This window comes from Podarcis melisellensis (genome assembly GCF_964234715.1).
Source record: "Podarcis melisellensis genome assembly, chromosome: 4".
Lineage (NCBI taxonomy): Eukaryota > Metazoa > Chordata > Lepidosauria > Squamata > Lacertidae > Podarcis > Podarcis melisellensis.
This window is the reverse complement of record NC_138531.1, coordinates 19995582-20022719: the sequence shown is the minus strand read 5'-3', so window position 1 is coordinate 20022719 and position 27138 is coordinate 19995582. Positions and strand designations below refer to the sequence as shown.

The window sequence follows — 27138 nt, the reverse complement described above, 5'->3', positions numbered from 1 at the left end:
CTACACCTTACATTTTTCCTGTAATGGCATTATTTACAATCAGGTTTGCAGTTTGATCTGTATAAATTGCCTTAATTCCTTTGATGAAAATGACTCCTAATTCCATTTCCCTCCTAATAACTTAATCATAAATGACCAAAAACAAAAAGAAATCCAATAGGGACTAATCTAAGGTTCTGCACTTTGGCAGGAAGAACCAGCTGCACCAATATAAGATGAGGGATATCTGGTTTGCTAGTAGTACAAGGGAAAAGGATCTAGGGGTCTTAGTTGACCACAAGCTTAACATGAGTCAACCCGAGGAGTGATGCAGCAGCAAAAAATGCTCATGCTATTTCAACAACAGAAAAGAAGACAATAATACAATGAAATTCAAAACAGTAACAATTTATTGCACGTTTATTCAAAATCTATTAAAAACTTTCTTTCTTTCTTTCTTTCTTTCTTTCTTTCTTTCTTTCTTTCTTTCTTTCTTGTTCTGCCCAATCTCAGTCCATATTTCATGGCTGCTTAAATCATCTGTCCCCCTCCTGATTCTCAGTGAGTGCCTCTTCTTCTGCCAGTCTTTGGCCAGTTGAGATGTCCAAATAGATCAGCAATTTCTTCAAGGAGGAAAATCACAACTCCTCAACGATTATGTCATCTGGATGGAAAAGAATGAAAAAGAGAGAAAATCAGTTCAGTCCTCTCCGCTTCTTGTAGCTGGAGTCAGTCTGGGTGGTGCCCTCCCAGGCCAGGTGGGAAAGGCCTGCCAGGCAGGGAGCAGGTCCTGCAGGACTCCCAGCAAGAAGACCTGGGAGGTGTGTCTTGGGCAAACAAGGGACAAGGGAGTTCACTGTCCCCAAGGTGTGGGGCTTACCTTCTTTCAGATTATTCCTGAAACATGTCAGCTCCGGACGAATTACTGTGTTCTGCAGAGGAAAGACAAATATGAGACAGTTGACTCTATGAACCCCACCCTGGATGGGTGTAAGAGAAGCAGCCCCACCCAGGAAGGATGGAAGCAACCAAAGAACTGAATACAGGTGTCAGGGTTTCTGGGAGAGAGGAGGAGATGACAGAGGAGACGGAGAGCGAGTGGGAGGAGGGGCAGAAGGATGAGGAAGAAGATGACGGAATTCTAAGGGAATCCACGAGTCTGAGCAGCGAGTCAGAGGATTCTCAAAAGGGGGTTACCTTAATCAAGCAAAAGGGAGGAGAAGGGAGAAGCGGAGAGGAGCCCAGTGGAAGACAGACGCAGCAAGAGGCGTCTCAGCTGGAACGGAGTAAAGGGGGTGGAGTCGTCAGCCTCTCGGAGGGAGCAGGATTAGGAGAGAACAGAGAAAGGGGGTTGGAGCAAGGTGTTCAGCCGGAAAGGGTGGAGAGCAGAACAAAGGGTGGTGTAGCGGTCGAAAGAAAGGTCAGGAGCAACGTACGCGCGCCAAGTTCAAACGTAGAGGCGCGCGGAAGTGGAGAGAGCTCAGGGGAGGAGCCCGGCCCCAAAGCCAGAAGGAGGGGGGAAGAGGCGGCAGAGGATTCAGCCTCAGGCGAGTCACGGAGAGAGGGAACCCAGGGGGGCAGGAAGACCCTGCGGAAAAGAAAGGAGAGGAAGAGGTGGACTAGAGCCAGGCTATTAAGTTGGTGTGGAAGAGGGGAGGAGTCAGGGGGGACTTCAGCGGTCTAACGTGACAGACGTACGGCCACGATGCTGAACTGTACGAGAAGCAGAAATCTTCAATAAACTTTTCCTGTAAATAAACTGCAACGGAGTGAGGTCTCTTGTGAGCTGGGACCCGTCCTGGGTGGCCGTGACAGTAAGTCCCCTCTCAGAAAGCAAAAAATTTTTTTTTGCGAAGCTCACGAACGGGAGCAGCCATGAGCGCTGAGGAGCAGCTGGTTGCACTGCGGGATCAGGTTACCGCTCTCACATCGGCAGTCATTGCTTCGCAGAAGAAGAATGACGACTTGGAGAAGACGTGCCAGGATTTGCAGGCAAGGTGGGAACACGCGGACAGGGCGGGGGCCCCAGGTTCCAGAGCGGAGGGCATTGCGCTTGGACGGAGGGGGGGTGCCCTGGTTCCGCATTTTAATGGCAACTTGCAAGACTATCCCAATTTCAGAGCGGACGTCGTATATGCACTGCATTTACTCCGTCACGATTTTAAAGATGAGGAGGAGAAAGTGGGGTTCATTGTTTCGCACCTGCATGGGGAGGCCAGGGCTTGGCTACGCAATCTGTGGCGCGAAGATGGACCGGCCCGTCGCAATTCAACTGCGTTCATCAAAGCGATGGATTCTTGTTTTCAATCCTCTGTGGATGTGGACATTGCGCGCCGTCAAATGCACGGGCTGAGGCAGGGGAAAGCGACTGTGCGCCAATACCACTCTAAATTTTTTGCATTGCTCACCGCCTTAGATTGGCCAAAGGACAGTAAGCCGGTCAGAGATCTTTTTTGGGAGGGATTGAGCCCCCCCATCAAGGATGAGATCGCTAGGGGGGACAGACCCCAGACCCTAGAAGACGTGGTGCACCGGGCTTTAGCTATTGGAATTCGACATGAGGGACGTCCGTGGCACGAGGAGGACGGGCCCCAAGCGCGTGCGCAAGCGAGGACTCTCCCTTTTGTGCACAGGGATTTCAGCCGTGCGCACCCCTCGCCAATGGGGAAGGACAGCGAGGAGCCAATGGAGATTGGTGGTGCTAGGGCTCAGAAGCCATCCCAGAGCCCTGTCCCTGGTGCAGCCAAAGCGAAGCCTCCTAGAGGAACCAGGAAGTGTTACATCTGTGACAGTGCGCACCATATGGCGAAAGAGTGCCCCCAGAGGCTCCAGAAGCACACTGCAGCACTGGCAACTGTAACAGCAGAGGTGCAACCAGGGGAGCAGCTTCAGGGAAACGACAGTGCCTGGCTGGAAGCAGAGCTACTGGGGCTCAGCCAGGCGGATCTGTAGACAAGCCCCCAGCATCACTGCAGAGCGTGGACCCTTTGCCTCCCAGACCGGCAGTTCTGCTCACAGCAACACTCCAGTTGCCTGATGGGGGACTCCTCGAGGTTCCAATAACGATCGATTCGGGAAGCAACGCCGACTTCGTGGGACTGCAGTTCGTTAAGCAGCACAACATGGCGCTCCTGCCTGCAACGACGCCTCTAAACGTGGTCACGGTAGACGGCAGGAAGTTGCTGGGGGGGCAAGTGGTGCAGCAAACCCCTCCCATGATGATGCAGATTGGCAACCATCGAGAACTTATTAGTTTCAATGTCACCCACTTATCGGACACACCCATCGTGTTAGGCATGAGTTGGCTGGAGAGGCACAGTCCCGCGGTTGCGTGGTACCAGCGGCAGATCACCTTTTGTTCATCGTATTGTGCTCAGCATTGCTTTCAGACCGATCAGGGAGGAGAAGCCGAGCAGCAGTTGCATCTGGGTATGGTGCAAACAGTGCCTCACAAGTACCAGGACTTCTTGGAGGTTTTCTGTGAGAAGGAAGCTGACAAGTTGCCACCTCACAGACCTTACGACTGCGCGATTGATTTAGTGCCAGGGGCGCAACTGCCTGCTGCCAAGCTGTACTCCATGTCGGAAGACGAGATGCAAGAGCTTCGGGAGTTCATAGACCATAACCTCAAGCGAGGTTTCATCCAGGAATCTAAAGCAGCGGGTGGCAGCCCTGTGTTCTTTGTGAAGAAGAAAAACACGCCCCAAAAAAGGCTTATAGTGGATTACAGGTTCATAAACAGCTTGACTAAGCCCAAAGCTTTCCCCATGCCCAAGATTGACGACCTTTTAGCGACCGTCAGGAGGGGCAAGATTTTCACCAAGCTGGACCTACGTGGAGCTTACAATCTCATCCGCATCCGGAAAGGAGATGAGTGGAAGACCGCCATGTTCACCCCTCTGGGCACATACGAATACAGAGTCATGCCTTTCGGTCTCCAAAATGGCAGCCACGTTTTTCAAGCATTTATGCACCACGTGCTAGCAGGTCTCCTCTACAAGAAGTGTGTCTGCTTTCTCGACGATATCCTGATTTTCTCGGAATCGCCGGAGGATCACGATAAGGACGTGAGGGAGGTCCTGCAGAGGCTGAAGGACCACAGGCTGTACGCCAAGTTGGAAAAATGCCAGTTTGATGTCAGAGAGGTTGATTTCCTTGGCTACAAGTTGTCCGACGAGGGACTGGCCATGGACAGGGCTAAGGTTCAAGCGCTGTTGGACTGGAAAAGCCCTCGAAATCGGAAAGAGGTCCAGAGGTTCATCGGCTTTGCCAATTTTTACCGCAAGTTTATTAAAGGTTTTGCGAACGCGACGGCGGCTATCACTGACACCCTCAGTTCCAAGAAGAAGAAGTTCGTCTGGACCGAACAAGCGGAGCGGTCCTTCCGGACGCTTAAAGGTCTTTTCGCCTCCGAAGAGCAGCTGCTCCACGTGAATCCCGGCAGACCCATGCGGGTAGAGACCGATGCGTCAGACAGAGCGGTTGGGGCCGTTCTTTTGCAAGAGGATTCACAAGGCAACTGGAGACCGGGTGCGTTCTACTCCCGGAAGCTCAGCAAGACGGAGCGCAATTATACCATATGGGACAGGGAGTTGTTGGCCATTCATGCAGCTTTCAAAGCGTGGCGACACTTCTTAATAGGAGCCAAGCACACGGTGCAAGTCCGCACGGATCACAAGAACTTAGAGTATTGGCGGACGGCTAAGTTACAGACCCAGCGACACATGCGCTGGGCGGAGTTCTTTGCGGATTTCGACTTCAAAATAGAATACATCCCAGGAGACTCCAATGTTATTGCAGACGCGCTGTCCCGAAAGCCGCAATACTTGGAGGAAGCAGCTCCAATCGCAGCAAAGCACATTTTCGCACCGCAGGCGTGGACGTGCGCTACCATCGCAGTCGACCTGGACGCGGTGCGACGCGCGTTGCAAAGGGATCAGTTTGCACAGTCCAAGATGGAGGAGCTACGCGGAGGGTCGCGAGACAACGATGAGTTTCAATTGCAAGATGGACTTTTGACTCGTAAGGGTGCCCTTTACGTGCCCACCGACGAGCTTCGAGCCAAGGTTCTGCAACAATTGCATGACGCCCCTAGTGCAGGCCATTTCGGCAAAGAGAAGACGATGGAGTTGGTGGCTAGAGACTTTTGGTGGCCCCAGATGAGAGGAGAGGTGGCGGACTACGTCGCCAGGTGTGATATCTGCCAGAGGTCCAAACCAGTGCACCAGAAGCAGGCGGGATTGCTAGAACCGCTGGAGACACCGCAGCAACCGTGGGAGAGGGTAGCGTTGGACTTTGTTACAGACCTGCCCAGCTCCAGAGGTAAGACGGCGGTGTTAGTGGTGGTGGACTTGTTCACCAAGATGGCGCACTTCATCCCTTGTGCCAAGGTGGCGACGGCAGAACAGACCGCAAAGCTCTTCATCGATCACGTCTTCAGAGTGCATGGACTTCCGCAGTCCGTCTTGTCCGACAGGGGGCGCCAGTTTGTTTCCACTTTCTGGCGAAAGCTTCTGGGCATCTTGCACGTCAAAATCAACCTGACATCGGCGAGGCATCCACAAACCAACGGTCAAGCGGAGAGGGTCAACGCGATCATGCAGCAGTACCTGCGGTGCTACGCCAACCAGCGACCTGCGGCGTGGGTGGACTATCTGCCGATGGCTGAATTCGCCTACAACAACACGAAACACGCATCCACCGGGGTGACGCCTTTCTTCGCGAACAATGGCCGTCATCCCAGGACCTTCCCGAGATTTGCGGCACCAGGAGGGGGGGGGCCTCAAGATGCCGACCAGTTTGCAGCGGAGTTGCAAGAGGTGCACGAGGAGCTGCGGAGACATTTGGAGCTGGCAAAACAGGCGTATAAGGTGCAGGCCGATAAGCACAGGAGGGCGGGAGAGGACATCCAGGTTGGGGACTGGGTGTGGTTAGCAGCCCACGCGATGCCGGCCAGGTCATTGGCCAAGAAGAAGTTAGGACACAGGCAGCTAGGGCCATATCAAGTTGAGGCTAAGATCAATCCGGTGGCTTTTCGTCTAGCCCTTCCGGAGGGTTCCAGGGTGCACCCGGTCTTTCATAGGTCAGTGCTCACTCCCTACAAAACCCCACACAGGTTTCAAGAGTCAGGAGCACCCCCAGAGCCACGTAGGAGGGCGCCTGAGAGGGGGGAATCGCCAAGACCAGAACCTCTTAACGAGGTCACAGAGATACTGGACTCGAGATGGGGGGAGGAGGGAGTTGAATATTTTCTCGCCAGGGAAGGCACTCCGGCCTCTGCCAATAGCTGGGTGCCGGGTTACGCGTTGGACGAACCCCTGTTGAAGGAGGAGTTCCATGCACTTTTTCCGCACAAGCCCATGCCCGAGGAGTATTTTGATGATTGGCTTTTCACGCCTACTTTGTCGGACAGCACGTTCGAGGGTTTCTCCTCGCCCGAGGGCCATACGCCCGAAACAAGCCCGACCAGGGATCCGAGACTGGGGGGGGAGGAGACAGGCCCTTGTTGGTGGGTGGATCAGCCAAGGGAGGCATGGAGTCAGAGATGGATGGTAGGTCCTTGGCAGGCAGCGCCAGGAGAAACAGTGATGGAGGAAGAGACTGTGATGTCTTTGGGTGGGGAACCCGAGTTCGAACACACATATACGGAGCTGCCAGAGGAGAACGTTGAAGTGGACAACCTGTATCCTGAACCGACCCCGGAAGAACCACGTTTTCCTCAACCTGCACCCGGCGAGCGGGAGGGGGGAAGGGGGGGCTTCGAGGGGGGGATGGATGTCAGGGTTTCTGGGAGAGAGGAGGAGATGACAGAGGAGACGGAGAGCGAGTGGGAGGAGGGGCAGAAGGATGAGGAAGAAGATGACGGAATTCTAAGGGAATCCACGAGTCTGAGCAGCGAGTCAGAGGATTCTCAAAAGGGGGTTACCTTAATCAAGCAAAAGGGAGGAGAAGGGAGAAGCGGAGAGGAGCCCAGTGGAAGACAGACGCAGCAAGAGGCGTCTCAGCTGGAACGGAGTAAAGGGGGTGGAGTCGTCAGCCTCTCGGAGGGAGCAGGATTAGGAGAGAACAGAGAAAGGGGGTTGGAGCAAGGTGTTCAGCCGGAAAGGGTGGAGAGCAGAACAAAGGGTGGTGTAGCGGTCGAAAGAAAGGTCAGGAGCAACGTACGCGCGCCAAGTTCAAACGTAGAGGCGCGCGGAAGTGGAGAGAGCTCAGGGGAGGAGCCCGGCCCCAAAGCCAGAAGGAGGGGGGAAGAGGCGGCAGAGGATTCAGCCTCAGGCGAGTCACGGAGAGAGGGAACCCAGGGGGGCAGGAAGACCCTGCGGAAAAGAAAGGAGAGGAAGAGGTGGTCTAGAGCCAGGCTATTAAGTTGGTGTGGAAGAGGGGAGGAGTCAGAGGGGACTTCAGCGGTCTAACGTGACAGACGTACGGCCACGATGCTGAACTGTACGAGAAGCAGAAATCTTCAATAAACTTTTCCTGTAAATAAACTGCAACGGAGTGAGGTCTCTTGTGAGCTGGGACCCGTCCTGGGTGGCCGTGACAACAGGAAAGCAAAATACTTACTCTGAGGTTCGGGAATCTTCGTGAAAGGGCCAGCAGCAGGGATATGCTGCTGGCCGCTAATTTCCTTTGGTCTTCACTCCCCAAAAGGGCGTAATATCGGAGGTCCTGCGGGATGAAACAAATGGGACAGTTAGTTGGGTAAGGGACAGGAGGCAACCCTAAAACCACTCCTGGTGCTATCAGGATACTTACGGTAAGCAACTGGAGAAGGGTGCTAGTATTGGGGGCTTCTAGGAGGAGACCCCCCAGCAGGCTTTGAAATGGCCTCTTCAGTTCCTGTGGGAAAAGAGAGAAGAGAGGTTGAGTGTTAAATTTTGTAAGAGTGTAAAAAGAAGAAAGAGCTGTGCAAAGAGAAGTTAAAGCAGAGGACATACCTCTTTGTCCTCCTCTGCGCTCCCCAGAACTGCCTCTGTTGTTCTATGGAGGATTGAACTCACCATAGAGAGACTGAAGTGGGGTCTCATAAAACTGGAGAGAGAAAGGGAAGGGGTTAGACACTGCCTCCTCCAAGTCTCCCTTGACCCTTCTCCCTCCTGCCTGACTTGCCCACCCAAAGCTCCCCCTGGAGTTCTGTCCCCCTGCAGCCCTGCCCTCCCCAAAGACCCCACTCACCTTAACTGTAGGAGGGCCTCGAAGGCCAGGGCCAGGCTCAGGGGGCGATCTCTGAAGTACTCCAAGTGGCCAAGGATGTTCTAGAAGAGAGCAGAGGAGGAAAGTCAGCTCCTTCCAGGAGTCTCCAGAGGACGGCTCCAACCCCAAACGCTAGCCCCTCTCTGCCCCTCCCTCCTCATGGGGGTCCCTCACACGACCCACTACTCACCAGAATGGCTTTGGCAGTCTCCTCCTTGGAGTACTTCAGGGTTCGGAGCCCCCTGAGCCGAGCTGCCTGGCAGTCCTGGATGATGCCCAGAAGCTGGAGCTGATCTTTGTCAAGCAGCTGAAAGGCAAAAGTCAGGCTGTCAGTTCCTTGTGGGGGGAGGGCTCCTCCACATCTGAGAGTGCAGAGTGGAGTGCAAGAGGGGGGGCAGGTCTGAGGGATCCCCTCCCGGCTCTCGTTTTATCCAATACTCACCGCAACGGAAGGGATGTGGATTCCCAGCACATCTGCAAAGAGAAGGACATGGGGACAAGTGAGTTCCTCCCTGAGCCCCTTACAAGGCTTTTCCAAGAGTTTTCTCCTGGATTCCAAGTCCTACTACAGGAGAAGGACACCCCAGGCCTTGGGGGCCAATCCTGACCTCCTGCCCCCAGAACATGGCTCCCCAGGGAAGATACTCCTCCTGCTGACAACTGCCCCCCTGCCTTACCCCACAGCCCAACCTCCTGATTCTCCCATCAGACTCCACAAAACGGGGTGGTTGCTGGGGGGGGCGGTTGGGTTTCCAGATTCTGTCGCAGATAGGTGGGTTGGATCCAGCCATCTGGCTCTGTGCATCTTTTTACTAGATGCACCCCCCAGCCCATTCCTGCCCTCCTCCGTCCCCGAAAGGAGGGCCACTTGCTCACCCGACACCGTGGGCTGCTCCAGGACTTCTAGGGGGGCCACCTTCTTGCAGCTCATCAGGCGCCTTAAGCGCCTGAACCTAGAAGAGACGAACAGAGAGAGCGACTCAGAAGCCGGCAGTCCCAATTCAGGGTGTTTGTGTGTGTGTTTGTGTGTATGATGAGGGGTGTCTGGCCCAATTCCTGGCATCTCTCTGCAGTTCTGCGACCTGAAAGGGCATCGGCAGAGATGGAAAGAGGTAGCCCAGAGCACAAATGTCTGGCAGAGAGAGAAAGGAGGCCCCAAATGCTATGGGTTCAAGAGTTCCAGCCCAAAGGAAAGAGAAGCATTGCCAGCTATTAAAGGGCTGCTCTGCATCGTCTTCCTAGGACAGCCCTGCCCTTCCTGGAGAGGGAGGAGACCTCTAGCAGGGTCCTCCGAGCATCAAGATGACTCAGAAGAAGAGCAGAACATGAGGAAGGGGGTAGAGCCTTTCTTGGAGCCAGAGAGACCCCCAGGAAGGAGGAGAAGGCTAATGTTGTAGGGCAGCTGGAGAGATGCAAAATGGAGCCAGGCAGAGGTGTGGAGTGGTTGGAGGGCTGGACTGGGAGGACCTGGGAGAACAGGGTTCAAATCTCCACTCAGCCATGAAGCTCCCTGGTGGACCAGAGAGCTAAAGCTGTGGAGGGGACCCCAGGACTCACACCCTGCCCCCAGGAGACCAAGAGAAGGCAAAGGAATGGTACTTACAGCCTGCACATCTTCTTGATGAAAAATCCGCCCCTCCTGTCTAAGCTAACTACCTATCTAAAATTCCCACCCAAGCCTGATCCCAAACTCTGATCCCACCCCTACCCCCAAACCCAGCCCTAGCCCTAAACCTAACCCCCACCCTAACCCTACACTTACCCCTAACTATTTCTCTATAAACAAAAGTAATATATATGAAATGCGCACAAATGCACGCAAATGTGTGCAAATATGCACAAATGCACGCAAATGTGTGCAAATATGCACAAATGTGTGCAGATGCGCACAAATGTGCACAAATATGAAAGAAATAAAAAATAAAAGAAATAAAATAAAAATAAAAAAAAATAAAAATAAAAATAAAAATAAAAATAAAATAAAAGTGTTAAAATAAAAAAGGTAAAATAAAAAATAAAATAAAAATAAATAAAATAAAATGAATAAAATAAAAGTAATAAATAAAAGAAAAAGAAAAATATCAAGCAAACCTCTCCTCTTCTACAACTACCACCACCACTACCTCTCTCTCCTGACTCTCCTCACTAACCCACAATGGCCGCCTGCCAGTCAGAGGCTTTTAAGGGAAGAGCAAGAGATGTCACAAAGGAGGGCAGGTCCTTGTCACCATGGCAACCCCTCCACCTGGACCTGGCCCCTCCTGACAGGTGATGCTTCTCTGTCAAAACTTGGAGGCACCTGAGCAGCTGGAAGGTGAGCAGAGGAGGGTGACTAGGATGGTGAAGGGTCTGGAAACCAAGCCTGATGAGGAACAGTTGAGGCAGCTGGGTATGTTTAGCCTGGAGAAGAGGAGAGAGGAGAGCCATCTTCCAATATCTGAGGGCTGCAAGAGGGAGCAAGGCGAGATGCGCTGCAGCTGCAGTTTTGAAGAGTTAAAAGGTACGTTTCCCTATTTTGCCACATCCTGGTATATTATAGGTTGCTTCCAGACAGGTTTTTATTGTGGGATTGGCACTGCTCTCGCATACACCCCCATGACATCAGCATCAAAATGCTGGGCTGTGTTTCATTCCTTTTATATTCAGTTTCACAATTTTCACAGAAAAACAATTTTCACAGAAAAAACAAACAAAAACAACAACAACATCCCTGCTGCCAATGTCCCATTTGCAATGTCTGAACGGCCAGTTTGCAGTATTCAGGCTCCAGCTGGAAGGACCCACAGACATTTCAGTTGCCGCACAACTGGGGTGGGGAAGGGCAGGATGCAATCATATTGTGCACTTCAAATGTTTGTACACAGCACTAGCAAAGGTGCAAGATCCTGCTGGTGGGTAAATACGTATCGGAAGGTATATGCTTGAGGGTTTCCTATAGGCATCTACCTGGCAACTGTGAGAACAGGATTCTGTTCCAGATGGGATTCAGCAGGGCTCTTCGCAGTGGTGTAGCTAGCTGCTCGGGTGCCGGGTGCAGTCTGTGGGGTGGGGCGAGCAGCCTAATGGGGGCAAGGCAAGCCACACATGGGGCCAGGGAGCGCTGTGTGGAGCTTCTTTGCCGCCTCCCCCTCAGCTGTAAGGTGGCTGAAGGAGAGGCAGAGGGCAGACACAAGTCCCATGGTGCCGTTTCAGGCAGTGCAGAGCCTGCAGGCCCCCAAGCCCCCAAGCCACCCCCAGGAGAGACGTGTGGCTTGGGCACGCTGCAGCAGTGGCGTAGCGTGGGTTGTCAGCACCCGGGGCAAGGAAAGTAATTTGCGCCCCCTAACCCGTGGATTTTAGCAGGGGGCAGAGAGCTGCGAGTGCGAACGCGCCCCCCAGATGTTGTACCCGGTGCGGCCGGCCCCCCCTGCACCCCCCACACTACGCCACTGCGCTGCAGGCCCTGTGGTAAGTTCCGGCCTCTGCAGTGTGGCATCCAGTACCAGCCACATTTTGTTACGTTTCTTGACTGAACTAAAAAGTTAAGTGAGCCCATTTTTTTTCAAAAAAAGGAAAGGAAAGGAAAGGAAAGGAAACCTCATATTTTTTTCACCCTCCTCAGTGATGACACCTGGGGCAACCCCACCCCCTTCCTCTGCCACTGACTGATACAGTTTATTATACCCATACAAAGGTGACCATATACTTTCAGAAATACTAACCAGTCTTTCTTTTGACATTTCAACTTTTGAGTCAGAAATTGAACATGACTAATGCTTTGATGCCCTTGGTTTAAGGTAACCCCTACATGCTCAGATGTGATTTTTTCTTTCCTTAGATAGTCTCATGTTGAAAGTCTTTGAAAAGCTGACGTTAAATCTAAGCCCAATCCACGTCCTCATTTAGAATGCCGAATAAAACAAAGCCACTTCCTGCAAAAATCGGAAGGGACAGCTCTGTGGGAAGACCTGCTGGGATGAGCAGTTTATGATGTTGTGGATCTCAGTGGGCTGATTTCCAACTCAGCTGGTGTTAAGCCCCCATCCCCAGCTCAGCTGAAGATATGCCAGCATAACTTGCTCATCCCAGCTCAGTCATAGCTCAGCTGGCTGAGTTGAAGCTGATGGAGCCATTTATGGTGTAAGCCGTGGGTAGGCAAACTAAGGCCCGGGGGCCGGATCAGGCCCAAACACCTTCTAAATCTGGCCTGCAGACGGTCCGGGAATCCGCGTGTTTTTACATGAGTAGAATGTGTCCTTTTATTTAAAATGCATCTCTGGGTTATTTGTGGGGCATAGGAATTTGTTCATTTTTTTTCTTCTTCAAAATATAGCCTGGCCCCCACAAGGTCTGAGGGACAATGGACTGGCCCCCTGCTGAAAAAGTTTGCAGACCCCTGGTATAAGCAGTGGTGTAATGGGGGGGGGGAGCCTCAAGAAAGGTTGCACTGGGCCCAAAATTGCTAGGGGGCACAAAATTTCAACACCTGGAGCTGTCTGAGTTCAGCCGCATGCTTCTGTTGTTGGGCTCTGTTGAAAATGGCTTCCACATGTGAACCAGGAAGTGACCTCTCCAGACAATGGAACAACTCTTCTTTTTCTTATCTTGGTGGCTGCAAGCTCCTGGATGATGCGGAAGCCATTAGAAAGTTAAATGCACATGCATACTCTGCCTGTTTCCCACCCTCCCAATCACCCTCCATGTGGTCCCGGGCTCTGATAACCCACGCTACGCCACTGTGTGAAAGTTCCCCAAAAAGGACATTCGGAAGGGAGGAGCAGTGTGTGAGAAGTGAAAGGAGATTTAGGCTGGATCCCAAGCCCGTTTTGCTCAGTCATGTGATCGGGCAACCCAACATAAAACACTATTTTAAAGGTTTCTTTCCCCTCTGCCATGCTTAGGCAGAGCAACAGCAGAAGCCCTGCTGCTGAATGTGTTACAATATGGTGTAACTTTACACTAGCTTGCTTTGTGCCAAACTTTTGCACATGGGATTGACATCCCCCACGCCTGTCAAGGGAACTGACACGTAGCACACTTTGCAGAGCAGAGAGAGAAGGCAACCCCTGCTAACTTGCAATTAGTCCTTTTAAGGGATACAGGCGGCACTGTGGTCTAAACCACTGAGCCTCTTGGGCTTGCCAATTGGAAGGTTGGCAGTTCGAATCCCATGAGCTCCCGTTGCTCGGTCCCAGCACCTGCCAACCTAGCAGATCAAAAGCACACCAGTGCAAGTAGATGAATAGGGGCCACTGTGGTGGGAAGGTAAATGGTGCTTCTGTGCACTCTGGTTTCCATCATGATGTTCTGTTGCACCAGAAACAGTTTAGTCATGCTGGCCACATGCCCCAAAAGCTGTCTGTGGACAAACGCCGGCTCCCTCGGCCTGAAAGCGAGATGAGCGCCGCAACGCCATAGTCGCCTTTGACTGGACTTAACCACCCAAGGGTCCTTTACCTTACCTTTACCTTTACCTAGTCCCTTTATTAATGAATCAGAACAGAAAACACATGGAGACTCGAGCGATAAACTCCAGCATAGCAAGCAGCTTCTCAGCTGTCTTGCACCTCCGACCTCACTCCATTCCCTCTGCGTCAGGCCCTTCCCTCTGTCTATGGCGAGCTCCAAGGGACCCTCTCTGTCTCTGCTTGGCTCTCTGCTCTGTTATATGTCACAAATAGGATGAGCTGCCAGGCTGCCAGCAGAAACACTGTTCCGGGGGGCTCTGTAAAGCTGCTAAGTCTGACTCCTCTCTGTGCTCTGTGCTGGGGCACCTGCCTGTTTCCCCCTTTTCCTCATCCTCCAAGCTCCCAGTCCATCCCAGCTCTTCCCTTCCTCTGGGGTGTGTCCGGTTGCCCACCACCAGGATCCCAGATCCAAATTCTCTTTCTTTGCACTTTCCCTGAGATGGCTCTCGGTCAGGCGGTTTCTACCACTCCACCTTACCTAGTCAGTCCCTGACAATGCCCTTAGCAATCCTCAATGTATGGGTCAGCCCTCAATGCATAAGGATTTATTGTGGCAGTTTGCTTGGTCCTGATGAAGGTACTCTACTTTTGCTTGGAGATAATTCTTCTGCTGAACCAATGCAGCCATCTGGAATTTTGAGTGTGTGTGTGTGTGGTTTATTACAAAACTCCATTATGAAGTATTTGAATGCTGACATATTTAATAGTACCGGAGATATTCTCCATGTGTTCATGATCTTGCCTGTTGCCCTCAGACATCAGACCTTGAGGGAAGTACACTCTGGCCTCTGCCATTGGCCAAGGGACCGAGGGAGGCCACAGCCTCTGCCTCCCAGGAAGAACATTATGGCCAGAGGAAGAAAGTTTGTCCCCATCCATCAAGAAGCAATGAGTTTGTTTCCTCCTTGCCTGCCAGGAAGAACACTTGGCTCCAATTGCAGAGCAGAAGGGAAGTACACTATGGCCCCATCCATCAGCCAGGGGACGAAAGACGGCTGGGTCATTTTCAGTCCCTCCATCCAAGCAAGACCACCAGGGCTGGAAGATCAGCCTGGTCCCAAACTGTATATAAATCCCTGTTTTTAGTTCACCACTTTGTTTCTGGCACTGTCAAACTGTTCTCCTTCCCCCCCTTCCATTCCCCTCCCCTTCTGCGTTTTCTCTTTTTAGATTTGTCAGCCTGCCTCTCCTTCTTCAAGCTTGGTTCTTATTTGGATAGGGTCACTGGAGGCAGGTAACAGGTTTATCCCACTCCTCAGCTGAGTACTCTTTTGCTTTCTCACATGTAAGCAAAGAAGTGAGAACTACAAAGCGTGTTCTCCTTCATGGAGAGCACGTGTTGTGGTGGGGTCTTACAAGACATCCCACTGTTGCTGGCGGGAAAGATAAGTTGGCCACCATTGCGATTGGGCTCATCTTGTCGTTGGGGAGAATTTGATGTTGCCATTTTGTGGTTGACAGCCATAAGCTTTATATTCCCTGCGCGCAGCATTGAGCTTCCTCTTTTCGCTGCGCGCATCGGATCACCCACCCACCCTCCCTATATTTAGGGTTGTTCGCTTGACCTTGCTATGCCTGTCACGGGGTCGTCTGCTTTTGGGGCAGGGGCCTGGTAGGAATTTGGCCATTTGGCTGATTGGCTGGTGCCATTTGGTTTTTGCCTACTGCGTAGCAAATCGTCACAACTTCTAAGGTTGTGGTTAAGCATTGGTTTTATGAATTGGTTGGTGGAGGGGCATGGATTGGCTGTGCCTGCCCCTCCAATACTGCTGCTGCAAGAGTATTCCGTTAAAGGAATCCAGGGGCTTGCCATGCTTTTGTCTGAAACCTGTCAAGGGGCTAGGGCCACGCAAGAGCCCCTGGGAGCATTTGGGGAGAGGTGAGGGCATGGTACCCAGCTCCATCTTTTTCCCCAAAATGTTTCCCCTTTCTGACTTTTGCGTGCGTGCGAATGTCAGTCTGTCCCCGTATGGGGTCAGATAGTCGCAACCAAAGCCTCAGCAACCACTCACATTTTTTTTGTATTTTAATAAAGTTGTGGCCAAAATTATGCCAAAAACCTTAAACAAAAATTATGTGTGAATTGTGTTTTATTTGGGGTGGCTTGGGGACCTCGACACACAACAAAATGTGTGGATGGCTGTTCAGAGTGCCAGTCAGCTGGCCATTCCATTCTAGGATACTCCATTCCATTCCCTCATTTCTAGGTTCTGTTTCTATAAACAGTCAGTATTCGGGCACGACTGAGTATACCCAGCCCTCATTGGAATGATTTCGGTTCTTTCCCCTATCCTTTAGCTTTGGATGTGCATCATTCCTGCGTTCATGGCATTGCAATGATTACAAGTCAGTTCCCACGGGGAAAATGGTGAGGCTATATTCCTGATCTGGTTTGAAAATATTTATGCAAATCTGTTTCCCCAGAGCTGTACACAAGCTGCTCAACCTTGCAAGATTTGCTGGAGCTAACCAGAAAGAATAAGGTCAGAGCAAAAAATAAAATAAATAAAAATGTATTGAACATTTCAGGTTCCCTTCTAGAATGAACAGATACAACAGAAACTCTCGTATTTTCTTTTGAGAGACAGAGAGAAGTTTGTTCATTCTTGCTGGTGACTGAGCTCACTGCAGGAAGCCAGAAGCAGCTCTTGCTTGCCATAAACCCAATGGTGTTTTTCCCATATAAATAAATGGTTCCCATTCTTTCATATCTGAAATAGGTAAAGTGATGTCCTTGGGGATACTGTCCTGTTGAGGGCATGGTGTGTGTATGTGTGTGTGAATTTGTCTCTGCGCAGAATGCACTGCACCCTCAGGGCTCTTTATGAATTGAAGGCTTTTCTCAAAACACACGTACCGACAATGACATCTTGCTAGTTAAAAAAGAAAAAGCATAGCCATGACACTGAACTCCAGTGTTAATGCTGCAGCTCAGGGAAAGCTCTTTACAAGAGAGAGAGAAAAATGCCTATGAATGGATCTTACCTGAGCTTGCTTATTGCTGCTTGCTCAGCACCTTAGGCAAATATTTGTTTTCTACTGTGGTACATATTTGGCATTGTTTGAGCTAACCCTTCTTTCAGAGTACATATGGTTTTGTAAAAATGCCAATACCTCGCTTTTGAAACACAGTTTATGCAATCTCGGAATGTCATTGCATGCTTGTTTTCCAGCAGGGATATTCATACTTTCATCACCTTATCAGTAGATCGTTAAGGAGAAATTTCTCCTGCGATTCTTTATGGTCCTACAAGGTAGGCAGTGTATCATAATCTTAAGTTGCTCAGATCACTAAGGCTGTGATCCTAAGCTTATGCACTAGGAAGAAAATGCATTCTACTTTGCTCAAGGCTGTTTCACAAATTACATGGTAGACAGTTCAAGTTGCCACACCAAGTTTATTCCCATCAGGGAACAGTAACTGAACAGGCACCTGAGTGAGTGTACTTGTCTGTTACACATGTTTTCACAAATGCGATTGTCATATTCATGGTTTCCATTTGCAAGGGAACAAAAGTACAAAATTGGGCCTGAGCTTCTAGACCTGCAAATTACTTTCCTAATGTATAAAAAACAAAGAAGTTTAAATCCATATTTAACACGCACACACACAAATTTAGAAGATATATATCAAATACAATCTAAAATCTCATTATTATAATCATGGCAATATAAAATTACATCAGAACATCATCTTATATGGCCAGCAAAATGTCACCAACAATATTGCTATAGACCAAAGATGTTTCAACCCTAGAAGGGTCTTCCCAAATGGTCAAGATGCTAAAATATCAGTGTTGTCACCAAATATGACTCTTAGCCAGTCTGTATAGACCTCATGGACTGGGCTATCTTATCCATAGAAAATGCTCCTGCCCTTTAATAGATCTGAAAGTATGCATGTTGTTACATAGCTTGCCCGATCATCTGTAATTCAGGGGTTTACCCCAAGATGTCAGCCAGCAAACATGCATTTTTAAAGGTGCATGCCATATCAAGAACACTGTACTCCAGAAACAGTGATGGTCATGGTTCCCCCCACACCCCCAAACAATGTTCAAAACAGAAGCAAATGTCTTTCTATTGCATGATAAAGTACATAAAATCTGTCATTTGGCCTGTTCTGCTGAGGCAAGGGATCCCTGCAGAATCGACTCTATGGCCACAGGATTTCCTGCTGCCACCCAGATGTGCCACAAATTCCCTGTTGGGTTTGGGATGTTTTTTTAAAAACTAAATTTTACACTAATTAAGGACATACGAAGTAGCATCTCCTCAGTATAGCCTATGTACGCTAGCCTTTCCCAAACCTTGTGCTGTCAGATACTTTTAGAATACAGTTCCTATCATCCTTGACCATTAACCATGCATTCCCTCCCTCCCATCCCTCTGTGCAGCCCTGGGCACTGGTAACCCATGCTATGCCACTGAGCAAAAGGTTGGGGAAGGCTGGTAAATGCTAATTCCCTAGTACTGATTCCCTGAGTGTGGATCAGTGCCACCATCCACATCTGTAGGGCTGAGTGAACCCAAAGGTTAATTGCCAAAAGAGAGAAGAAGAACCCTTAGCAGGGGGAGGGAGACAGCCAAACAGCCCAATAAGGACTGAACATTCTGAGTTGTTCTACAAGATGCTGGCTGAGAACTGGACTGTGGGGTGGGGAGATGGAAAATCAGGGCAGAGAGAGGTTGAAATATAGAGTGTGCTGGTTGGTTATATTTTGCTCCAGATCTTACGGAAGGGTGACATGGATATTTTTAAAATAAATAAATAGTAAATCCTCAAGGTATTGCATAACAATCCCTGCTTGAGTCAAATAAAAGTTACAATATGGCAATGTGGTCAGTAAATGCTGAATCAGGGATTCCAGCCCCATCTTTCTCTCTTATTTTCCAAGGGCAAAATCTGAATATATTTCATGTAAAGGAGTTGAGCTTTGGGGATTATTTATAGGGAATCTACTGAAATATGTATAAGATCCTAATATAGCAATTATATTTTGTCTGCTAGGATGTGGTCAACCACAACTTCTGCCTTGAACTCCAAGCCAACCCTCATGCTAAAGCCATCAGAGAACATCTATAGCTGGATGAATTTGTGGTAAATATGTGAAGAAAAGGTAGGTCACCTCCAAAGCAATTCAACATCGTGCTGCCATTCATCTGGTAAAGTGGTTGGCTGCATATATCCAAAGGGCATATGTCAAAGTCAAAATTCACAAACACTTTGAAATTGCATAGCTCTGAATATGCTGCTTCCGTCCTTAAATGCAAGTGTGGAAAACTAGTCTGCTTGTTATATATTTGGATAATGAGACACTTGGGCTTCCAGTGAAAGAGATGTAACCCCAAACTTGCTCCTTTAGAGGGAATTCAATCCCACCCAGAACAGGTAACTTGCCAGGTATTAGAAGAGGCCTCACATTAACTTGAGACAAAATTAACATGGAAAACACACTTCCATTGGTAATCATAATTATGCCCAGGAAAAAATTACATATCCTCCAAGTGTCCCTATTTTCCAGGAATGTCCTTGATTTAGAGAAGCCATCCCAGTTTCAGATTTGATCCCAGAATGTCCCACTTTTCCTTAGGATGTGGCTATTTTCATTGGAGAACTGTTGGAGGGTATGGAGTTATCCAACTCCTGAGCCATCTGAAAGCAATCCTGTATAGGGAAGGTTTCTTTTTAATGCTTTCTTATGTCTTTATATATGTTGGAAGCCGCCCAGAGTGTCTGGGGCAACCCAGTAAGGTGTGTGGGGTATAAAAAGTAAATTATCATTATGGAATGGGACGTCCCTATTTTCAGTGGAGAAATGTTGGAGGGTATGAAATTAAAGTTTGATTTACTTGTAAAACTCCGTTAATAGAAATCTACCAACTCGCCTCAGTAGAGGAATTTCAGAATCAGTTTAGACTGAGTCTACACAACTTGGAACCCAATGGCTATCAACTGAGTCCTGCCTCCATGTTTCCAGTTGGAAGAAAATACGAATAAATAAGAGATTGCCTATGTGACAGGCTCAGCTTTATGGCCAGTTTACAAGGTATGCAAATTTGGCTTCAACTGTTGTGTGCAATTTCTGCACAGTGCACCAACAATACCTTCTATTGTTTTGCTGAGGGCTCAGCATTTCATCTTTGACCAGGTGCTTGACTATATTAACAGTTGTGTTTCTATAGTGAAGTAAACATCAGTGCCTGAGGGAATATATATATATATAGACCTCGTCGAAACGTCGCCTAGACACCCCAACTTTTACACGGGAAGACACCCGAGGACACCAAAACCTGCATATATATATATGTATATATATATATATATATATATATATATATATATATATATATATATATATATATATCAGTGTCACTTGCAAACACATGGAAAGAAAGATGAAGAACTGCATAGTCCTCCAACTTTCTCCCAATGGATTTACTCCAGGTAGTTTTCGATACAATCAAACATTTGTGCAAAACAGTGAGTAATCTGAGCACAGTTCTACCCATAGACAGATCTGATGCTATCATGTTGTCCATCAATAAATTATGTCGTATTTGTTCATCAGAGACTAGCCTGCCAAGCCCATAGACAGATGCTTTTGAGTCCTGACTTCAACTGAAATGCCTGTCTCTGTCAATTACGAATCTATCTTGCAAGCAGCGATGAAATAAATCAGGACGAGTGTCAAGAAAACCGTCTCAGGTCACATTCGCATTTCTGGTGCCAAAGAAACGCCCTCTGTTCCCATCTTTAAACATAAGGCAACACCCCAAAACCACCGGGAAGCAAATGCAGGAATTGGCGCACATATTCCTAGCTGGAATAATGCACATGTCCACACATGTTTCTCCTTTGCAATGCAACAATCAACATACTTGAAATTCCACAGGTCAGCTGGTTATGGGAGAGTGTGGGAACTGGAGTCAGCATCGCCTACATCTCCTATTCCATCCAACGTGCAAATCAGCGGGGTTTCAGCTGTTTAAAAACAAGGCTGTATAGGCCTGCGGAGATCACTGGAACTGTTGGACTAGCAACAGCCAACGATGAAGATGGGAAAGCCTAGCATCTCCTTCCATTGACTGGTCATGTATTAATACTGGCTTAACTTGTGGTTTGGAGTTGGGTGACACTGATATGCAGAGAACACCCAGCTCTCGCTCTCTCTTTTTCATCTGAACCATGAGTAGTGGTGGAGCCCAAAATGGGTGCCTGGAGTCGGCTAACTTGGGTGGGATTGAGGCTAACAAGATAATCGAGATCAAGACAGGTACTGTTGGTGAATTGCTTGGAAGTGGTATTTGACCTGTTCTGGACAAGGTTGCACTGCTGAGGATTAGGTCAGAAGTAGCTTGCCAGATTGCCAGATTGTTAGCTTCCAGGCAGGTGGGTAGCTGTTGTTCACTGGGAGACAGGGGTGAGATGGTGGGAAGGTCAATAATACAGTTGCACCAACAAGATAGACTCTGCCTAGGGCGTTTCATTATGCCAGCCTCCCTGCATGACGCCCCTCCCAGCAATTCACCTTCTTCTCACATGTCCTCCTCAGGGTAATCCTACCTTTGGGTGGTGTGTTTGTGCAGAGGCAAATTGTGCAGAGTGGGACTGGTTCAGTTGCACTGGGTGTGGAGTCTCTGGGGTGCCACCGGGAAGGCCACAACTATGATTTAGAATGGAGTAGCAAAGGGGTGCCAAATTTTGGTGTTGCAGACGCGGGTGGCGCTGTGGGTTAAACCACAGAGCCTAGGACTTGCTGATCAGAAGGTCGGCGGTTCGAATCCCCGCGACAGGGTGAGCTCCCGTTCCTCGGTCCCTGCTCCTGCCAACCTAGCAGTTTGAAAGCACGTCAAAGTGCAAGTAGATAAATAGGTATCGCTCCGGCGGGAAGGTAAACAGCGTTTCTGTGCACTGCTCTGGTTCACCAGAAGAGGCTTAGTCATGCTGGCCACATGACCCGGAAGCTGTACGCCGGCTCCCTTGGCCAATAAAGCAAGATGAGCACCTCAACCCTAGAATCAGCCACGACTGGACCTAATGGCCGGGGTCCCTTTACCTTTACCTTAGGGTCAACATACATCCAGGAAAACCCAGAAATGCCCTCTTTTGGGTGGCCAACATGCCTATTTGAGTGGATTTTTACATTTTAAAGGAAATGTTTGGTGTTTGGGGCATGTGGCTTGGGTGGCTGTCAGGGACTGGGCTGAAGGGGATGAGCTTGAGAAGGAATGGTGGAGATCATCCCCCCTTCTCCTGAAGCTTCCATAGAAGAGGAAGGCAGTATTGAATTACAGCAGGTTTCCTCAACCTCAGCCCTCCAAATGTTCCCATCATCCCTGACCACTGGTCCTGCTAGCTAGGGATCATGGGAGTTGTAGGCCACAAACATCTGGAGGGCCGAGGTTGAGGAAGCCTGAATTACAGCATGGTTTGAGGGAGGTCACAGCTTAGAGACAGCTGAACAGAAGAGTTGGGAGGTGTTGGGAGAAGAGAAGGGGGAGACAGAGGCAGAGCAGCCAGCTGACACATTATCACTGGAGAGTATTTCTGACCCCCCTTCTCCCAGAACCCGGCGTTCATCAAGAGTGCAAGAGCAAAGGACTCAGAGACAATTAGCCTCTGGTGGCCACCATAAGGGGAACTGCTGTAGCTAGGAAGAGAGGCAGGAGGAGCTCAGTTGGAGCAACGCCATTAACGGCAGATAAACTCCATTCCTTTGTCTCTCATGGTGATGATTAAATAAACTTATTAGTAAGAACTCTTCTTTTTCTCTGCTTCTTGCTGCTACTGGGGGAGGGATAGAATTTCTCAGAAGCATGACAGTGGCTTGGGCTTGGGCTCAGACGCAGGCAGCTTGGGTGTGGGCACAGGCTGCTGTTCATGCCATGGCCTCTGCCAGCCCAAGCTGGGCAAAGAGGCGCATGGGCACGACAGCGGTGGCCCTGCATGCCTTTACCCACACACCTCCTTCCCCAGCTCGGGTTGGCAGCGGCTCAGGCTATCATCTTTTGGGTCTTCGAGGTATGGCAACCTGAGGTTGTGCAGGGCGCTGGTTAAATGTGAGACCACAAGATCTGTCATTGGTGTGTGTGTGTGTAAAACAAGTCAGCAGCCACCAAAGAGAGATGATCCGTTCAGGAATAGGATGGAGTGAAGGGCTCAGTCCCCTATATGCGTGATAGGCCACCAGACTGAGCATGTGTTATACAGACCAATCCCTCCATGGGGATATCCTCTTTTGGGCCTTGCCAAAAGTACACATGGTATCCATTTGAGTCTGCAGTTCCTGGTGCAGTTAGGGATCTGAGCACATATGGACATAACTGGATCAGGGAAATGGGAGGGATTTGACACGTGTACTACGCTTATGCCAGGATGCAAAGAGTGTGCAGTCAAAAACCCTGGAAAACAGGCTTTTTAAAGGATTTTCAGTTCAACGGAAATGCTGTCAATGCCTTGTAAACATTGAAAACTAAGCTAAAACTCAAGCCGCTCCGCTTCGTACTGGTGGGGCACTTATCAATTACATATGCAAACAGAAAATGTTTTCCACTGAAACAGGCTTCTAAATGAGCTTCTGTGTCTAGTTGAAAATGAAATCTTTGTAGGTTTTCAGATCTACTGGAGCAAACTGAAATTTTCTGTTCTAATTCATGAAGTCTTTAAAAACCTTGCTCTTAACTTATCAAAATACTTTTAAATATCTGTGGGTCAGTTCCACTAACATGCGAACACAGGCTTCCATTTCCTTACCTCCCTCATTGTGTTTACAGAGAATGCAGTGTAAACTGTGTATGCGTGTAGTTTGTGTATATGGAGAGAGGAAGAGGCCATCTACAAGTTTGCAATTTACCAGAGTTTAGTCTATGAAGAATGAGCTATAAACAAAGACGGCCAAAGGCCACTTGCTTTGGCCAAGAATGCTTGGGTTTCTGGCTATATTGTTTTCTTGGCCTTCAAGCTTTGTTCTTGCAACATTCCTCCCCCCCCCAATAGATGCTCAAACCAAAAATTCTGCACTAGTGCCTCTTTATTAGCCATAGCCCCATGTAACATGATCTCTCAATTTATACTCAGAATGAGCATGTTTGTCCAACTCGTTTTCTGATGCATGTATTGCCCAGGGAGGCACATTATGTGACCCATGAGAACAGCAAAATAACCAAACTGTACAACGCCGATGGGATAAAATCCAGGCCAAATCTTTATTGACAGGCAGGGCAAGGGATGGCATGGCATGGGGTCCCAGGATCAGTTCATCATTCCACAAGCCCCACGTTGATGGAATGGATCTGCCCCAAACCTGTTCCATGGGAGTCGGCCAATGTTGAACCTTGCTGTGGTGCAAACCTAGCAAGCAAAGTCTCACTGCATGATCAGGGTGCAGATTCCTACCAGGCAGATATCCCAGCACTGAGCTTCAGTCAATCCTCCCTTCAGGCACCTTATGGGGACTCCTCTATACCAGGGACATTCAATTCCCAAGAGACTACGATCTACTCCCGGGGGAAAAAACCCTAAAAAGCTAGCAGTGATATACCTGGGGGGGGGGGGGGAGCCAAACTTCTTGAACTTTTTTTAGGGGGGCAAGCCAAACTTCTTGAGCTTTTTTTGGGGGGGGGGACATACTTCTGATGCTTTTTGGGGGGGAACGTGCCATAAATCACTTACCAGGTAGTAAACCCAGCAGCGATAACTCCGTCTTCCGAATCAGCAATTGTGCGTGAGTGACGGACAGAGCGAGGTGGCCGGGCCGGATACTCTTTTCCCCCTGTGGAGGAAAGTCAGCACGCAATCAACCATCATCAACCGCTATCATCCGGGGATTGACCTGTCAATTGCGGTCAACTAGTTGGACAACCCTGCCCTATACTATGTTGATCTGCTCGATGCCATTTCTGCCTTCATACAAACAGCATTCTTCTGCCTAACAAAGTAAGGCCATAATGTCACTGAGGGACAAGAGCCAATCAGGTTGAGAGAGGAAAAAATTATTTCTGGCCCTATCGACCAGGTGGGTGGGCAGGTATCTCTCAAGGCAAAATGGCCTTGACCTCAAGGCTGAATCAGCCTTATGTAGGCTTTCCCCATCCCTTTGCAAGGGCTCGTGGGACTGCTTTTTTTGTCTCTGTTCAGCCCAGTGGATTCCATTCCTCCAGCATCAGGTGAATGGAATGATGTAGTGATGCTGGAGACCTATTGCCATGCCAACTCCGAGCCTTCCTGCTGTGGTCAATAAAGATTTCATTCAAACACCTGGTGTTCTGTCTGTTCATTTGTTGTTCTTCTGGGTCACATATTGCTCCTGTCAGGGCAAACACATTCCCTTCTTGAAGACTGTGCTGTATTTAATAAAATGTGAGAGAGTGGGACTAAAGAGTAAATCTGCCATTTGGTTACTCACTGTTTCTTAAGGTTCATGGTGTATGCTTGCCAAATTGGTCCACTTTAAATTTCTGTAGGATTCCCTTGTATATCTTCTCTTTCTCTCAGAAATTCAGCCAAAGTAGAACCTTGTTAACTTCCATTCACTTCCATGGTAGACTAAAGCACATGCTTCATTCCATGCTACTGAAATCTGTGGGCCTCAAACATGCTTTATTTTGACTAACTCGTACCCTATACGCTTTAAGCCAGCCCTTTATTCTGTGGCAGTTTGCCATTTGGAAAATACTTCCTCAAATATCGTAAATAATATATCAAAACAGGAAAGCCTGTTCCTTATTTGGTGCCATTTCCCTTTCTTCAAAAGCGTTTACCTTACGGCTACATATGTAGACTCTGCATTCGATGGCTTCCAAGATATTTTGGGGGGAGAAATCTCAAAATAACATAATATGCATTTTTTAAAACATCTGCTGCAGCTGATGTCTTGCGGGGGAACCAATATGTTAACTTGCCCTCCGGTCAATGAGTTCTTAGTGTGCTAAAGAATAATACAGCAGCAGATGTACAATAAGAGCCGGGAGGCTGGAACATTTGGACTTTCGCCTTGTTCGTGGTAAAAGGAAACTAACAGAGGCTGTGTAAATACAACTCACCCTGCGTGGCTCCAATAGAAAGAATATTGCTGTTTTGCCTTTCAAATAATCAACGTAGTCTCTCTCTCTCTCTCTCTCTCTCTCTCTCTCTCTCTCTCTCTCTCTCTTTCTCTCTTTCTCTCTTTCTCTCTCTCTCACACTGTATTTTGATTTTGTCACCATCTCCATTGAAAAAGTAGACCTCTTCTTCTACCAAACTGGTGTCCAGTCTAAAGATTGACACTAACCCTAAGACTGATATGGGAGCAGATATTTGAGGTCCCTTCTTGCTGCATCACTGTGTTTGCTCACCATCTTAACATATTAGCTAGTGCTTGATTAACTTGAAACATTATTGCTCAGGACCACCTCTTCCCATATGAACCTACCGAGACCCTGAGATCATCTTCTGAGGCCCTCCTTCGTGTGCCTCCTCCTTGAGAGGTCGAGAGGGTGGCAACACAAGAACAGGCCTTTTATGCAGTAGCATCCTGTTTGTCGAATGCTCTCCCCAGGAAGGTTCACCTGGAGCCTTCATTGTACACCTTTAGGCACCAGGCAAAAGAGTTCCTCTTTAACCAGGCCTTTGGCTGATTGGCATCCAATGCCTTTTAAAATATGTTGGAGAGGGGGGATTTATTGGGTTTTTGTGTGCTTTTTATTATGCATTATGTATGTATTTTATATTCTGATTTTATGTTGCAACCGTCCTGAGACCTGCGGGTATTCTACTTCTTTGGCGATCACTCATAGCTGAGTAAGTTTGTCTTCCATAAACACAGTTTTAACCATGAGTCCGTAAGTGACTGTGGAGACCAATTCTGGATCCACACGTCCTTCCACAGTGGGGACATAGGTTTCTGGGTGGGAGTTGTTTACTGTGAGGGTTACAAATATAATTGGAACTTCAAAGGCAGCTAATTACACAGAGTATATATATATATATATATATTATTGCATGAGCTCTCAAATTAATGTGCTAATTATAAAAGGACATGAGAAAGTTCTTGGAGTCCAAAGAAGAATTTGGATCTACATAAATGGTTGCCAGTGGATGATTTCCATCAGCTGATGGGTGAGGGAAAAAGCATCCTGCCAGCCCTATGCTCAGTGCTTCTCAAATATTGCAGTTTCCAAGCACCTAACAAGTGTTTGACAGTTGGGTTGTCCCACTCACCTCAGCTATAGGGGCTGGACCTATGAGAACCTTCCACTCAAATGCTTCCAAAGCCTTGAGCCTTTTCTGAATGTTCAATACAAATTCTCAAAGAAACCTACTTTGCAACATGCCTTCTGATGCCTCTGGTTTTGCCTGCTCCCAGGTTCAAATTATTACACTGTGCAGGGCAAGGGAAGTCAAAGACACTGGAGCACCTAAAATGGTGCTCATCTTGTGTTTTCTGCAACCCGAGTATCGCCTGAAATGTATACCGTGGTACCTTGGTTCTCAAACACTTTGGTTCTCAAACTCCGAAAACCCAGAACTAAGTGTTCT

At 48.7% G+C, this 27138-nt stretch overlaps 1 protein-coding gene across 4 annotated transcripts; it reads right to left on the bottom strand.

Annotated features, from left to right (window-relative positions):
• Positions 1–410: 410 nt before the first annotated feature.
• On the bottom strand, positions 411–9925 carry LOC309368546 (uncharacterized protein). 4 transcript variants are annotated; one of them, XM_081908692.1, is made up of 9 exons: positions 9776–9925; positions 9049–9125; positions 8615–8646; positions 8363–8479; positions 8155–8234; positions 7917–8010; positions 7735–7818; positions 7543–7647; positions 411–911 (listed from the first exon to the last, which is right to left on the bottom strand). In XM_081908692.1, the coding sequence occupies exons 1-9, from the start codon at positions 9784–9786 to the stop codon at positions 675–677; spliced, it is 837 nt and encodes a 278-aa protein (XP_081764818.1). In that variant the 5' UTR covers positions 9787–9925; the 3' UTR covers positions 411–674. The 4 variants fall into 4 exon arrangements, with proteins under 4 accessions (XP_081764818.1, XP_081764817.1, XP_081764819.1 ...); XM_081908693.1 differs by having other exon boundaries at positions 413–643; positions 860–911; positions 9049–9923; XM_081908691.1 differs by having other exon boundaries at positions 412–911; positions 9049–9923.
• Between the last annotated feature and the right edge of the window lie 17213 nt (positions 9926–27138).

What these genes read in the sequence shown, in the direction of transcription:
- LOC309368546 (XM_081908691.1), bottom strand. Translation starts at nt 9,235, where the DNA reads ATGCCAGGAATTGGGCCAGACACCCCTCATCATACACACAAACACACA. An exon ending in GAGGCCCTCCTACAGTTAAG is followed by an intron (nt 8,011 to 8,154) that starts GTGAGTGGGGTC and finishes TTCTCTCTCCAG; the next exon opens with TTTTATGAGACCCCACTTCA. An exon ending in GCGCAGAGGAGGACAAAGAG is followed by an intron (nt 7,819 to 7,916) that starts GTATGTCCTCTG and finishes CTTTTCCCACAG; the next exon opens with GAACTGAAGAGGCCATTTCA.